The sequence below is a fragment of the Dromiciops gliroides genome, chromosome 6 (assembly GCF_019393635.1).
Source record: "Dromiciops gliroides isolate mDroGli1 chromosome 6, mDroGli1.pri, whole genome shotgun sequence".
NCBI lineage: Eukaryota > Metazoa > Chordata > Mammalia > Microbiotheria > Microbiotheriidae > Dromiciops > Dromiciops gliroides.
Genome location: NC_057866.1, coordinates 153,794,501 through 153,810,142, shown reverse-complemented (window position 1 = coordinate 153,810,142; position 15,642 = coordinate 153,794,501). Strand labels below are relative to the sequence as shown.

At 43.8% G+C, this 15,642-nt stretch overlaps 1 protein-coding gene and 1 long non-coding RNA gene across 3 annotated transcripts in view; one reads left to right on the top strand and one right to left on the bottom strand.

Moving 5' to 3' along the window:
• Window positions 1-4,739: 4,739 nt before the first annotated feature.
• LOC122732571 lies at window positions 4,740-5,978 on the bottom strand. Its single transcript, XR_006353631.1, has 3 exons — window positions 5,696-5,978; window positions 5,394-5,483; window positions 4,740-4,835 (listed from the first exon to the last, which is right to left on the bottom strand). It is a non-coding gene; the product is annotated as an uncharacterized LOC122732571 (long non-coding RNA).
• The window catches only part of MAML3 (mastermind like transcriptional coactivator 3), a 550,166-nt gene continuing 540,495 nt past the window's right edge, over window positions 5,972-15,642 (top strand). For both annotated transcript variants that reach the window (XM_043972801.1, XM_043972799.1), the window contains exon 1: window positions 5,972-7,547. In XM_043972801.1, the coding sequence (XP_043828736.1) occupies window positions 7,035-7,547 (513 nt within the window). In that variant the 5' untranslated portion in view covers window positions 5,972-7,034. The remainder of the gene's footprint in view (window positions 7,548-15,642) is intronic.

The window sequence follows — 15,642 nt, the reverse complement described above, 5'->3', positions numbered from 1 at the left end:
TAGTCAATACCTCTTTTGAATAGTTCTAAGAGATAGGAAGTTTCATAAGTGCTATAGTGCAGTGGTATTAGACTTAAATACAAACAGGGACCATTAAACCATACAAAAGGATCCCTATGGGGGCATATGGACTTAGAAAACCACATATTAACAATATCTATGTTCGATTATATTTTAGTTTTGATAAATATTTCCCAATTACCTTTTTATTTGGTTTGGACAGAGCCAAGGAGTGTGATTTGGAGTGTTTGATACCTCTGAAATAGAGGTTTAGCCAGTGGACTTGGAGTTTGAAAGACCTGAATTTGAATTCTGCCTCAGACACTAAACTGTATAAGCCGGGATCAGTCATTCAACCTTTTCAGCCTCAGTTTCCTTATCTGTAAAATGGGGACAATAATAGCACTGATTTCATGGAATTACAGTGAGGATCCAATGAGACAACCTATGCAAAATACTTGGCAAACTTTGAAGAGCTATGGAAATGCTGTTAGGGTTAAGGGATAGGAATTGTAACTATGATTTCAGTGGCACAGGGAATGCCTGCATGAGGAAACTCCCTTACCAATACAAGTCAGCACCTTTTCTGAAATTTAGGGAGCTGGATGAGACACAAAGAGGTAAAGTGTTTCACCCAGGCTTACACAGGTACTAGGTTTCAAAGGCAGAACTCTAACCCAGACTTCCTTGTTCCAAGGCCAATGCCCTATCCATTAATCTGTGCTGCCTCTCATATAAATACTGTTGTTGTGGTTATTTTAAGCTTACATTTCTTTCACTGAAAATGGTAGGAATGTATTGTATCAGATACTTCTCAGTGCTTTTAGGTCCCCTGCAGGGAAGTGGACGAAGAACATAGAAAAGGTGGAAAGAAAGAGTCTGTAGCTAAAGGACATTTTTAAAAGAGGGATTCAGATTTATAATCTATCTAAGACCCAAGAGGGTTTCCTACGGTGAATATGGGACAAACAAAAACTTGGTTAATTGATAGTGTCTAAACATAACCAAATATGCCAACGATAGAAGGAAAGTTCTTATGAAATAATCACTCGCTAAACTCCTAAGAGGTTTATCATGAGGAAGTATCCACCCCAGGCTGGCCATCTTCAAAGATGTCATCCATAGAAGCTGGAAACAGGCATTACTTTTATCTTTCTCCTTCAGAGATCCTACAGTTGAAAATCGTGAATATTGGGTGAGTATTCTGAGTATTTAGAACAAGCACTAGATTTGAAGTCAGAAGACCTATATTCAAATCTCAACTCAACAACTTTCTACTTGAGGCTGCTAGGTGGCCCAGGGCATAGATAGATAGAGTCCTAGACCTGGATTCTGTTAAAATCTAGCCTTAGATGCATACTAACTGTTTTACTCTGGGCAAGTCACTTAACCTCTATCTGCTTCAGTATCCTCATCTACAAAATGGGATAATAATAGTACCTGCTTCCCAGAGGTTGTTGGGAGAATAAAATGAGATGGTATTTGTAAAATATTTTGCAAACTTTAAAACACTATGTAGGGGCAGCTAGGTGGCGCAGTGGATAAAGCACCAGCCATGGAGTCAGGAGTACCTGAGTTCAAATCCGACCTCAGACACTTAACACTTACTAGCTGTGTGACCCTGGGCAAGTCACTTAACCCCAACTGCCTCACTAAAACAACAACAACAAACCACTATGTAAATGCAAATTATTGGGAATAATAATAATACTTAATATTATATATTAGTAAGTGTTTTGATAATACTTATTAACAAGTATTATTAATATTCCTTATAGCTAGTATTTATACAGGAAAACAAATATATTTCTATTCCCACCTGTTCGAACTTCGACAAGTCCTTTCCCCTATCTGGGTGGGCCTCAGTTCATGATTCTATAAACTGAGGGGTTTGGGCAAATATCTTAAAGATCCCTTTAACCTCTACATCTGGTGATCTATGTAATTTTCCCAGATGTTTTCCCCCTTATGCACAACCGTTTTGAGTTCTAGGTTGCTGCCCCCTAGTGTGGAAGAGAGGAGCTACAGGAATACACATATAATCCCACTAGTCCCTCTCAGGCACAGAAGACTTTCTACTGAGTTGTTTGGTTTGTTTTCTTTGCCTTTCATGTTCTCACCCCTCATTCCTGCAGTTTGTTGCTTCTGTTTTCATGCTCTGGCAGGGAAGATGTGGGATCATAGATTTTGAGCTGGAAGGAATCTTGGAGACCATTGTCTGATTCTTGCATTTTAGAGGTGAGAAAATGGAGGTTTAGAAGGATGAAGTGACTTCCAGTTACACAGGTAGTTGGTAGTGGAGTTTGGATTGGAATACAGGTCCACATATAGGGTATAACTGATCACATCAATAGGTGCTTTTAAATACAGACAGGCATATGCACTGAGTTACCATGAATTTGCAATCATTCATCCATGAGCCTATGATGAGTACTAGTGGACTAAGTCAGAAGCATCTTCCCATCAGGTGGTACCTCCCCCGTCCCTTTTGCCCTAGTTCTTTTAAGTTCTTTTCAGAAGCAAACATGTTTGTCTCTTTGTTCACGGGAAAGTTAAGCAGCAGATCCCCAGCAAATGCCAATGGCCAACAATTATTGTTATCTTCAGCTTTTCCCAATGTCAAATTGTAACATTGAGAAGTTAAACCTGAATCCTTTGGATGCTGAGCCAGTGTTGTTCAACATGCTTGAACTCGATGCTTTTCTAGACTATTTTGTTTTTGTTTTTGGAAGGAAATAATAAAGATAGCAGCTAAGAGAGAGATGGTGTGCATAGTGGATTGAGAGCAGGGCTCCAAGTCAGAAAGAATGGAGTTCAAGTCACTCCTTCAAGCAGATGCATGTGTACTGAAAGTCATTTTATCTCTGTGCCCTGGGCAATTTTGTAAGACTATAAAATGTAGGAGTATTGTCCATCTACATCAGTTGAGGGAGTTTACTTACCAGGAGATAACTACACTAATGACATCTTATATACGTGCCTCCCCCCCCCAAAGAGTTGAGGTAATTTGAAATTGCCTTCTTCCTTGTACTAAGGTTTTATGTTTCCTGGATTGCTGAAAGAATTATTTTTTGCATATATGGAAAAAAGACTGATCAATCTTGCTCTTATGAACAAACAAAAACAGTTTTTTGTATGTTTCTGAGAGTTTGTGCAAATGCTGTACTGTCTCCCACCCTTACCTCCCCCCTCCATGCCTGTAGTGCACACCTTTTTCACTCACTTCTTTCCTGTAGAATTCCTAACTTTTTTCAAAGCCCAGTCAAGCTCCACCCACCTTCCCAACCCTCCCAGCTGCTGATACCCTTGAAATTACTTAGTATTTCCTCTGTTTATATCTTGCATAGATTGTTTCCCTCGGGTGACTATAAGCTTCTTGAAGACATTGTTTCACGTTTGTTTCAATATCCTGAGCACTCAACAGTGCCCGGCACTTAGTAGGTGCTTGATGCTTCTTGAATGAATGAATATATATTGATGATTCACAGAGAAATTAGGCTGAGGCTTGAAGGATGAGAATGTTGAAAATAAGGATAGCTGACATTTATTTCAAGATTTACAAAGCACTTTGCATATATTATCTTATCTGATAATGAGACAACCATCTTCTGAGACAGGCACTGAAGATATCGAACAACGTTGTTGGTCATCCTTCAATCTTGAAGTGGATTGATAACATCAAGGGGGTGCCATCTTGACCCAACACTTGTAGAAGGAAAGGTGAAGCACCCAGGAAATTCCTGGCATGGGAAATTCTTGCACCAAACACAGATCACATTCACAACTAGTTCATGATTTAGTCAACAATTCCAAGCAGATTGTCGGGGGGGGGGGGAGACATGCCACACTAAGTTGTTTGAGATAGTACCCAAGATTTGAACCCAAGTCTTTCTGATGCTAAGCCTAGGCACTCTACCCACTACATCATGTTGCCTCTGAGCATCAGTTTACCTATGAAGAAACTGAGGTTCAGAGAGGTGAAATGATTTGCTCCTGGTCTGGTACATAGCTAATAAAGGCTGGAAGCAGGATTTAGAACTCAGAATCTCCAGACTAGGTGGTACCTAGGTGGCACAGTGGATAAAGCACTAACCTTGGATTCAAGAGAACCTGAGTTCAAATTCGGCCTCAGACACTTGGCACTTACTAGCTGTGTGATCATGGGCAAGTCACTTAACCCTCATTGCTGCCAAAACAAAAAACAATCTCCAGGCTCTGTTTCTTTTACACTATAAAGCCTAACATGCCATTCCACATTTTTTTCCTGAAAGTATAGACACTCCAGAAGTCACTTCTAGCATTTTGTTTTCCAATTTAGAGATATTTTCACACAGCTATAATAAGTATTGTGTTACAGCCTGTACTCTGTAAGGCAGCCTATGTAAAAGATAGATTTCACATTATAGACCTGATTAATGAAAGGGGGGAAACAGTTCCTTATCGCTGACATTATGAGGTTAGAAATAGCATCCTATGCTAATCTGCAATGCCAAGAAATGAAGATGGTTTAAATCAGATCTCATGACTAATGCATGAGATCCAAAGTTCCTTTATTCCTGGCTATTTTAGAAAACTGGGGTGTATTTTTACCCTAAAAGAATACGTCTGTAAGGCTTATCAAAATAATGTAGAATACCTTATTTGTTGACATCCCATTTTAAAGCCAAGCACACGTTGCTAGCCGAATGCAAAGGAAAACACTACTTGTTCTGCCAAACTAAAATATTTAATTCGATGATGCTCTTGAAATAAGTTAAGTCCAGGTTCTAGGATGTTATTTCTGGTCCTTCAAGCAAATCGTCTCCTTGTAGAAACTGTGTTTACCTGGAAAGATGCTTTCAGCAATTAAAAAAAAAAAGAAGTTGACATAGCTTACCGGGAGTGATCATTCCATGGCAATTGTATATATTATGGAACCATTTAAATAAAATAAATCTATCCAGCCATAAAGTAAGCCTGCGTGAGTGGTAGCTTGTTTTTTGTTTTGGTCCTAACTGTGAAATGCTGTGTTTTTCCTGTAGGTCTCTTCCATGAAATCTGCGATCTTTCCACTTGATTTGGGAAGGACCCTTAATTACTGCTGTCATTAGCACCTAGTGTTCAAAACAGTCTGTTCCAATGTGCTGTTAATCTCACCTCCAAGTCCCTGCTTGTTCGATTTAAAACATATTCTAAGGAAAAGGGGAAAAAATAATTGCCTTAATAACAACAAATGGTTACATGCAGCGACTTCAACAACAGTCAAGTTTCTTGGGTTCATATGAAACACCCAAGTTTCTCGTCTGGGTTCCAGCATCCTAGCATCTGTGTCTGAGTTTCTCTAAGTGACCACACGTTGGATGATTAGAAACGGGAGCCTGAGTTACCTGGGGCTTTTTAAAAACAATACACACCTTCACCTTTTTTTCCCCCTTTTCCACCTGGTTGGGGTTGACAGACAGGCACCGGGGAGTCTCAATGTTTCTGCCTGGTCATGCACAGTTCTGCAATATAATGCATAAATGTATAACAACAACTTGAGCTTGCCTCAGACCTCACTTGGAATCAGGAAATCAAGCCCCGGAGCCCGAGCACACGCGCGCACGCGCACGAACACGCACACGCGACCAAATACCCCCCCCATCCCCACCCCCACGCGCACACACACACACACACACACACACACACACACACACACACACATACATACACATACGTTCACAGGTCAAAAGTTGATTCATTCCCGAGATCCCTCAGGTTCTTTTTTCTTTTTTTCTGGCAGCTGTGACTTCCTATTCAGAGGGCAGTAGTAAGGTTGGGGGCGTGGGGAGGGGCGAAGCGAAAGGGAGGTGAGGGGAAAGGGAGAAAGAGAGTGATTGGTGTGTGCCTCTCTCCACTCCTGCCGGGAGAGAGTCCGGGCCGGGTTTTGCACCTTGTCCCCGGGTTCGGTCTCACGGCCTCAAGCGGCTGCTGCTTCTTTGCTGCTGCTTGCTGCTGCTGCTGCCGCCGCCGCCGCCACCGCCGCTACTGCTCTGCTTGCTGCTGCTGCTGCTGCTGGGCTGCTGCTGCTACTGCTGCTGCTTCTGTGTTTACTGAGCTCTCTTGTCCTGATATCACTCCGCTGGCATGGAGGAGGAGGAGGTGGAGGAGAGAGAGGAGGAGGAGGAGGATGAGGAGGAGGAGGAGGAGAGCACTTGATCATTGTGATGGTGGCAGGAGGAGCAGCCGCAGCAGTAGCAGCAGCAGCAGCAGCAAAAGCCAAACGTTGGGGGCTCTTATCAGCTCGGCGTGTTTTGTTTTTTTTTTTAAAGGACTTCACCGATCTACTTTTGCAATCACCCCCGGGATTGTTCATATGTTTACTTCCCCCCAACCCGAGGATTTGATATTTAGGTTCCTGTGAAATGCAACCGAGCAGCCAAAGTACTTTGAGAACACGGGGCGGCATAAACACCAAAACTTTTTTGTGGAAGGAAAATGCAATAAGAAAGCTCGCTGTCTTTTGATGCTGTGAGTGTGGAGCGAGTGTGTGTATTGTGTTTCTCTGCCTGGGGTGCCTTTGCCTGTGTGCGAGTGTGTGTGGTGTGCTGTGTGGATATGTGTGTGGTTTTTTTCCCCCCGAATATAGGGAGAAAATGCTTGCCAACCACCGGAAATCTCCTGGAATTTATTAGAAAATAATGGATTATAAAAAGAAGTGAGGGAAGGAACGGATCTCCCGCTGAGTTGCAACCCGATTTGCTACTCTTCAGTTTGTTGATTGTTTTTGTTGATAAGGTGTCTTGATGATACTCTGATAACACCTTTTCAATATTATTATTTCGGGGGAGAGCGATACAGTTTTTTAAAAAAGGAAACAACAGCAACAACAGCCCCCCCCCCCAGTATTCTCCCCCCCTTCTCCCCCCTCCCGCTCAGGATCGGTGTTTCCATCCATGTGCTTGTTTGCTCCCCCGCGTTCCACTTAAAACTATTTTAATCCTGGACCCAAGGAGGAGGCTGATAGGGGGGTGGATACAAAAAGTTCTTCCAAAATAGTGTGCACGGGGAGCAGGATGGGGGATTTCGCAGCCCCCGCTGCTGCCACCGCGAATGGCAGTAGTATTTGCATCAACAGTAACCTGAACAGCAGCCTCGGTGGGGCCGGTATCGGTGTGAATAACACTCCCAATAGTACTCCCGCTGCACCGAATAACAATCACCATGCTGGTGGCGGCGGCGGCGGCGGCGGCGGCCCCGGGGGCAGCGGCGGCGGCCCGGGGAGCGTCCCCAAGCACAGCACGGTGGTGGAGCGGCTGAGGCAGCGCATCGAAGGCTGCAGGCGGCACCATGTCAACTGCGAGAACAGGTACCAGCAAGCCCAGGCGGAGCAGCTGGAGCTGGAGCGCAGGGACACGGTGAGCCTCTATCAGAGGACCCTGGAGCAAAGGGCCAAAAAATCGGGCGGCGGGGGCGGCGGCGGCGGCGGCGGCAGCGGCAGCAGCAAACAGCCCCCGCAGCACTCGAGCAAACAGCAGCAAGATGCAGAGGCTGCCACGGCGGAGCAAAGAAATCACACTCTGATCATGGTGAGGGGACAATCTGGGCAGGGGGACTCGGGACCTGGTTGGATGGGGATTGGGGGTGGGGGGAGCGGGCCGTTCTGGTTTGAATGTGTTCGTGTAGGGGTTGGGGGGAGTCTGACTTGGGCAAAAGGGGAGCTCTGTCGGGGGAGCTCTGTGGGAGCGGACGGGTTTCGAGTAAACTTTTCTTGGGAAAAGGCTCAGATACCTGTTAGTTGGCCAGGGTTGTCAGATGTGAGGGGGCGCGGGGTGGGGTTGGGAAGAAAGGAAAGGGGGGTTTAAGATAGGGAAGAAAGAACCTTAAGAAGCGTCTAAGGAAGCTGTTTAGAAAAGTTTTTGGTTTTTCTTTTCCCTAAGAACCAGTTTGAAAGAGGATGAATCTTGAGTTGAAAGTCTGCTCCTCCTCCTTTTCCTAGCTCTCCACCCCCCAGCTCTTCCTCAACCTCGAAAGTCTCGTTTCTTTTCCCCTCTATTCTCCCCCTCCCCCTTTTTAGAGCACATCCGCTTGGGCTAGGGGAGGAATTGATGCTGTGATTCTGGGGAGGTACCATTTTCTCCCCAAGAGGAGAAGGACATGAGGGTGAAAAACTCCCCCTCTCTCTTTGTTTTAGGGAAGTCTTAAGAGTTTTGTGAATGAACTTTTTTTGGGGGGGGGGAGTAGATGTGCGCGCGGGGTTGTGTGTATGTGTGTATGTATATGTATGTGCGCGAGCGCGCGCGTGTGTCTGTGCACGCTGCATCCATGGCTTTTTAAACTCTCGCTTGGCTAGGCAGGTGAAGGGGCGGAGAGGAAAGTAAGATTACGTTTGCAGCTCTAGTAGCAGGTAAAGGAGAAAGTTCCCGTGGTGTTGCTTGAAGCTCATTCCATGCAGTCGCCACAGCTACACGACTCTGGATTAGCACTCCGCCACCCCCATCCCATTTTTCCTTTAAACTTCCCTAACTGAGATTGTCCTTTTTGCTTCCGGAACCATCCCACACCTCGCCCCCCCTGGCCCCCATCAAACTTTCCCTGGGTGTTTTAATAAGCATCGAGAAGAGCACAGCCACTGGAAGAGAGAGGTGTAGGAGGTTTGCCTGTGGAGGCAGAGGCTTGGGGGTGGGGTGTTTGTCTGTCAATTGCATAACTTAACAAGTAGGAAGTAGTGCGATCCCCATTCTCCAACCCCGAGGGAAGAGGCCTCCAACCTGCTCAGTCGCCTGGACTTATCTGAGGAGTTTTTTACAGCTCTTTCCCTCACATCTCAGCCCCTTCTTTCTCTCGGGTCTTTCTTCTCTCTAATCCTCCTCCTCCTCTTTCTCTTCCTTTCATTCCCTCCCTTCTCCTTTTCTCAGGATTGATTAGGAGCTAGTCAAAGGCATTTATTTGCACGAAAATCCAAACATTGCCCCCCCCCCTCGCAATTTCATTCTGAGTGTAATGCATGTGCGTGTGCATGTGTGACCAGGGATGGGTGGGAGGATGTTAATGTCAAAGCCCGGTGTGACCGAGGTGGGCACAGACTATTCGCCTCGCTCTCTGGGCGCTCAGACAGTGCCTCGAACAAACTGGGTAGTGCGGACCCCACAGAGGGAGGAAGGGGGCTGCTTTCTACTTGGGGCTGAAAAATCGGGCACTTCCCCAGACTGGGAAAATCTTCTCTTTTGCGCTCAAGGGTTGGAAGAGATGGGGGGCGGGAGGCAGAGAGGTCAGCTTCTGTTGGGCGCTAGGTTTGGGCATTTCCGTGACAAAGAGCCGAAGGGGTAGGGGGAGGGTTAGGATTGTATCCGTCTCTTCCCACTCACTCCCCCTCCCATCTTCAGGTCCCTCTCTCTTTCTCGCGTTCCCCCCTCCCGGTCCCCCACCCCCCCCACCCCGCGCCTGCCTCCCTTTCTCTACCCCTCAACCCACACGTGAAGGGGGGGCAATTTGTTTATCTCAGTCTTAAAGATATCTCTCTACCTCCTCCCTTTGCTCTGATGCTGTCTCAGCCCCTCCTCCCCCTTGGCGTGATCCTTTGCAGGCCCGCTGAGCAGCACCTTCTTCCCCTCCTCCTCTTCCTCCTCTTCCCCTCACTCGCCTTCCCTCCCTCCCTTCCTCCCTCCCACCTCCACCCTTTGGACGGGGTGGGAGGGGAGAGGGGAGGTGCTTTGTCCGCGACTCTAACCTCCTACCCAAAGAGCTGGGGAACTAGGAGGTGGCGATCTACTACGGCGACGTCTGCTACTCCTAATTTCCCCCTAATCACTGGAAAGCCCCCAAACACCCTTTCCTCCGCCCCTTCGCGTCTGGCTGGGGGCGAGGGGGAGGAGGAGAAGGAGAGAGGGAGGGAAAGAGGGAAGGAGGAAAGGAAGACACGAGGAGCAAGGGAGCCAGAGCAAGCGCAACGGGAGAGAGCGCTTCAGCCATGTAGCTTCATGCACAGAGTATCAGGAAGAAGAGGTGGACGGTGTATTTTGAGACGCAGAGAGGGAGAGAAAGACAGAGACAGAGACAGAGAGACAGAGAGAGACAGAGAGAGAGAGATTGGGAAAACGCTTCTTGCTTTTACAAACAGGAAGCTGAAAACCACTGACATACTGTAGTTTTCCTGCTCACAGAGACGACATCAATTTCTGCATCTTCTTTACCTTTCTCCTGTCTGCTGTCTGCCACCGACATTATGTCTGTCTCAGCACTCACATTCACGTTTTCACCTTCCCGAGCCCGGTCCCTATTTCCCCATCCTAGCCCCAAAGCTAGGGGGGAACTTGTCACAGGTGAGGCTGCTCATTTTTGCAAAAAGTAGGATTTGAAAGGTGTTTTTTTTTTTTAAGGCTCCTTTTCTGCGGCAGCACCCAGCCCTTTGTTACTTACACGTGTACTATTCTCTACATTAGATTTTAAGGTCCTTGAGGGCAGGTACTGTCTTTTGCCTTTTTGCTTCCTCCAGCGTTTATCAAAGTGCCTGGCACATAGTAGGAGATTAATCAATTTTTCTTGATTGATTGAGATTGGGATTCTAAATATTAAGGATTTTGTGAAAAATGCTGTGTTCCTGCCTCCACCCCGCCCCTTTGTTGGATACCCTTTCAGGGTTAATAGTGTTCTTTCCCGCTCCACTCCCATCCTCTCTCCTTTTTTTTTTTTTCTCTAGATCTGTGGTTTTACTAATGTAGAGAACTCTCCATATGGAAATACCCTCCACCAGTGCAATAGACAACTCCTTTCTAAAACTGGGCACTGAAAATTTAAGTGCCTTGCTCTTGGACACCTAGACAGATAATGTGGGCTTAAACCCAGGTCTTCATGATAACAAAGTAGGTCTTCCATGCAATTTGCTATACTTCTCTCAGGCCAATTTTCAGCCAAACCAGCCCACGACTACCTACACTAAACCTGTGTCAAGACACCCTTTTAACTTCTTTTATTCAATGAAAAGGAAGAAGATAAAATTGGTAACCAGAAAGTTTTTCTGCTTTGAGGAATCCTATTTTTTCCCCCAGCCCACACTTGGGACATCATTACAGAAAGCTTGAGTTCATGTTTAAACAGGATCTCGCATTCAGATCTTCAAGGAATTGTCTAGGCAACCCCATTTTTTGTTTTGTTTTTATTTTTGTTTGTCTGTTGTTGTTTTTTATAGTGAAGGAAACTGAGACCCAGAGCAGGGAAGTATCAAAACAGTCACTAAACCAAAAGTGAAACCTTCAACACCTTAGTATTGACTATTCATTTTGAAATGAAGACTTGCAGCAGACTTTATCCCCAACTGCAGATTTCATGCTGTGTCATAGTCTGACATATAATACCCACACTAATTGGGAGGAGGGGAGCACAGGAAAGTTGTCTTGAAGATAGGCCACTTTGTACTAGCCTGTTTTTTTTTCTTTCAGTATTTCAGTTTTATGGATTAAACACCTAGTTATACCAGTGCCTTGTAGGCTATAGGAACATCTCCATGTTGGCTGTCTTCTTTCTTGCCTACTCTGACACACATCCTTGGAAAGAGTGTGAGGTCAGTAGGATTCCATATATACTTATTAAAGACCCTCCCAATTATTATGCACATAGATCTGTGAAGCTGCTATGTGGTTACAGAAATTTCAGGCCTCTGCACATCAAAAACATTTTTTTAAAAAGTTTTATCAAGGCCTTTTTCTTTTACATCAGGTTAAGAAAAATTGACAACTCCTTGTTAGTAGGGATTATTTCATTCTTTGTGTTTTTATCCCTAGGCCTAGGAAAACAGTAGGCACTTAATAAATGCGTGTTGCTTGACTGATTAATCAGATGCAACATACATTATGCTGTAACTCTCCTTCCTGAAACCTTTGCTGAGAAGGAGGTTGGTTCCATTTTTTTCCCCCAGTTGACACTTACTTTTCAAGCCATCACTAACCTGGGGAGAGGGATTTGATATTAAATTAACATTTTTAAAAAAATCAGTTTAGAAAAAAGAAGTTAATATATGAGTTCCAAATTCCTAAAAACTGGAATCTCATTAAATCTTAAGTATTGACTGCCCTTCACTTTCCTTAACTTGTCCTGATGTTTATGTTTGCTTTGGCATAGAACAGTTGATCTTCAAGTTGGACTGCTGTACTTAAAGGGGACTCTAGGGTCTTGGAGGCAGAGTACTTCATCCTAGAAGTGATGGGCAAGGTACATCATTTCTCCAGGCCTCAGTTTCCTCATCTGTTAAATGATGGGATTGGGAAGAGGACCTAGTCCCAGATTTCTGAGATGCCTTCCAGTGATCCTGTGAAAGCAGTGATCCTTCAGAGCTTACTGACTATAAAAATACATAAGAACAGGGACTCTGGTTTCTATTTTGCTGTTGATGGCTTCCTTAGAATTTATATCATGACAGTTCTATATGTCAGTTTTTTTCTTTCCTTTCCTGGCAGGGGGTTATTAAGTGAAAAGCATGTTTTTTATTGTTGTTTTCTTGCTGTAGATAAGATTAAGCTTAGGGAGGCAGACATCTGTCCTAGTTCAAGGCTAGAGCAAAAGATGTGAGTGCACAAGGTTTCACAACAGTCAAGGTTGATACAGCCGCAGCTCCCCTTTCAGTAAATTGGGGAGGGAAGGCTGAAGTTAACAGGCAGACACATTTCAGTCCTGTTCATTCCTTTGAAGTGAAATGGGGAAAAATAAATATATGCAGTTAAGTTTTTATTTTAAACTAACTTCAGTTGGGCAGAGACTTCATTTTAACATTTATGAAGTGCTTACTGTATGCAAAGCACCATGCTGAGTACTGGGGGAGAGACAACAACGTTTAGATAAGACACAGTTCCTTCCCTGGAGTGGCTTACAAGCTTTCAGTCCTAATAACAAACAGGTTCACATTTCTAAAGAGCTTCCAGGTTTGCAGCTGCTTTTCTTTTCTATTGTTTTCTTTTCTTTTCTCTTCTTTTTTTTTTGATCGTGAAAGTATTTTATTATTTTCTAGTTACATGTAAAGATAGTTTTCAACATTTGTTTTCATAAGATTGTTAGTTCCAAATTTTTTCTCCCTTCCCTCTCCAAGACAGAAAACAATCTGATATAGATTATATATGTATAATCACATTAAACATATTTCTGCATTAGTCATGTTGTGAAAGAAGAATCAGAACAAAAGAGAAAAACCTCAAAAAAGAAAAAAAAACCCAGCCAAACAGTAGAAACAGTATGGTTCAATCTACATTCAGAATCCACAATTCTTTTTTCTGGATGTGGAGAGAACATTTTTCATCATGAATCCTTTGGAATTGTGTTGGATCATTGCAATCCCAAGAAGAGCAAAGTCTATCACAGTTGATCATACAATGTTGCTGTTACGATGTACAATGTTCTCCTGGTTCTGCTCACTTCACTCAGCATCAGTCCACTTAAGTCTTTCCAGGTTTTTCTGAAATCTGCCTGCTCATCATTTCTTAAAGCACAATAGTATTACATTACATTCATATACCACAACTTGTTCAGCCATTCCCCAGTTGATGGGCATTCCCTCAATTTCCAATTCTTTGTCACCACAAAGAGAGCTGCTATAAATATTTTTGTACAGGTGGGTCCTTTTCCCTTTTCTGTGATCTCTTTGGGATACAGACCTAGTAGTGGTATTACTGGGCCAAAGGGTATGTACAATCCCATAGCACTTTGGGCATAGTTCCAAATTGCTCTCCAGAATGCTTGGATCAGCTCACAACTCCACCAACAAAGCATCAGTGTTCCAGTTATTCCACAGCTTCGCCTACATTTATTATTTTCCTTTTTTGTCATATTAGCCAATCTGATAGGTATGAGGTGGTACCTCAGAGTTTTTTTAATTTGCATTTCTCTAATCAGTAGTGATTTAGATCATTTTTTCATATGACTAGAGATAGCTTTAATTTCTCCATCTGAAAACTGACTGTTCATACCCTTTGACCATTTCTCAATTGGGAAATGACTTGCATTCTTATAAATTTGATTTAGTTCCTGATATATTTTAGAATGAGGCCTTTATCAGAAACACCAAGGCCTTTTTCAGAAACACTGACTGCTTTTCTCTATGACCCTGTGAGGTAAGAAGTCCTTAGAGACTTGTATTATTTATCCCTATTTTAAAGAAGAGGAAACTGAGGATCACCATGTTCACAGAACTAGTAAGCCTTCAAGAAAGGCTTGGAACTCAGGTCTGCTGAGTCTTAGTCCAGGACTGTTTAATAACCAGCCTTATGAGTGATGAGCTAGCTGTCTTGCAGAAAATATTTATTACATACTAAGTGCATTTGAGAGTTAAAAAAACAACCCAAAACTATGCTTAGGAGGTCTGAGGAAGCTACATATGAAGTCTGCTGCAGGCAAGGTCAAGGAATAGCATCTGAGCTGTACTTTGAAGGAAACTAGGGATGTTAAGAGGTCAGGAGGGAGTGAATTCCAGAGATAAGGGAGCACCTCCCTTACAAAGGTACCAACAGGCCATTCCTTTGATTAGATATAATAACTAGCATTTAGATAGTGCTTTAAGGTTTGCAAAGAGCTTTTATTTTTTGCAGGGCAGTGGGGGTTAAGTGACTTGCCCATGGGGTTCACACAGCTAGTAAGTGTCAAGTGTCTGAGTCCGGATTTGAACTCAGGTCCCCCTGAATACAGGGTAGGTACTTTATCCACTTCACCACGTAGCTGCCCCTGGGACTCATGACTTGGTGAGGACAAAGAGATAGTTGTTAGGCAACCTTTGTGCTCCATTGGTTAATGTTAATGTTAAGAGTAATTAAGGAGGGTCCCCACCTTGTTGAGTATACTCGTCTTTGGTAAACTTAGAGGAAGAGAAGACAAGAGTGGCACAGGATGGGTAGCCATAGAGGACTTGTCATTGGAAGTAGTAGAAGGATCGGAGAGATCAGTGATGCATTTGGTAATTTGGGGATTCATTACTTTGGGAGCACAGAAGGTCTATGATGCTTTGCAAAATACTTTCAATGCTATAGCCCCTTCCTTGGTGATCTTACTATCCCCATGATTTGAGCATTAAACAGTTAGTTGCCCAGGGAAAGGTATTAGCAAAAATGCAACTGATCCAATATTTTGGCCCCCATCCCTGGAACGGTTCCAAGAAACATCAACATCATGTTCTGTTGAGTTAGTTCTTCACAAGCTAATGTGGTTTTCCTTTTCCTATGGTGCTGAGTGTAAGATTTTGGCTCAGAATCCAGGGGTTTTTGGCTTATTGGGATTGGAATTATAAGTTAGTTAGAAATCATTCCCACAATCACTCTTTTCTTAGGCTTCCCTGTTCTCTTGCTATTCTGGGTGAAAGGAAAAATCAGTCAGCCAACTAGCATTTATTATACATACACATACACACTTGTATATCTAGGTACATACATATGTATGTATACATACATGTATGTGTATCTATCTATATACATACATATAGATAATAAAAATAACATTGTAATCTTCTGAAATTCCTTCTTACAAGGTGCACGGTGTAACACTTTAGGAATATCATAGAATGTAAGAGCTGGGAGAGACCTAAAAGGTTATCTGGTACCACACTCTCTCTTTTGCAGATGAAGAAACTGAGACTCATAGAGGTGAAGTAACTTGCCAGAGATCACATGGGTAATAAGTGACAGATCCAGGATTGGACCTGAGGTTCTCCAA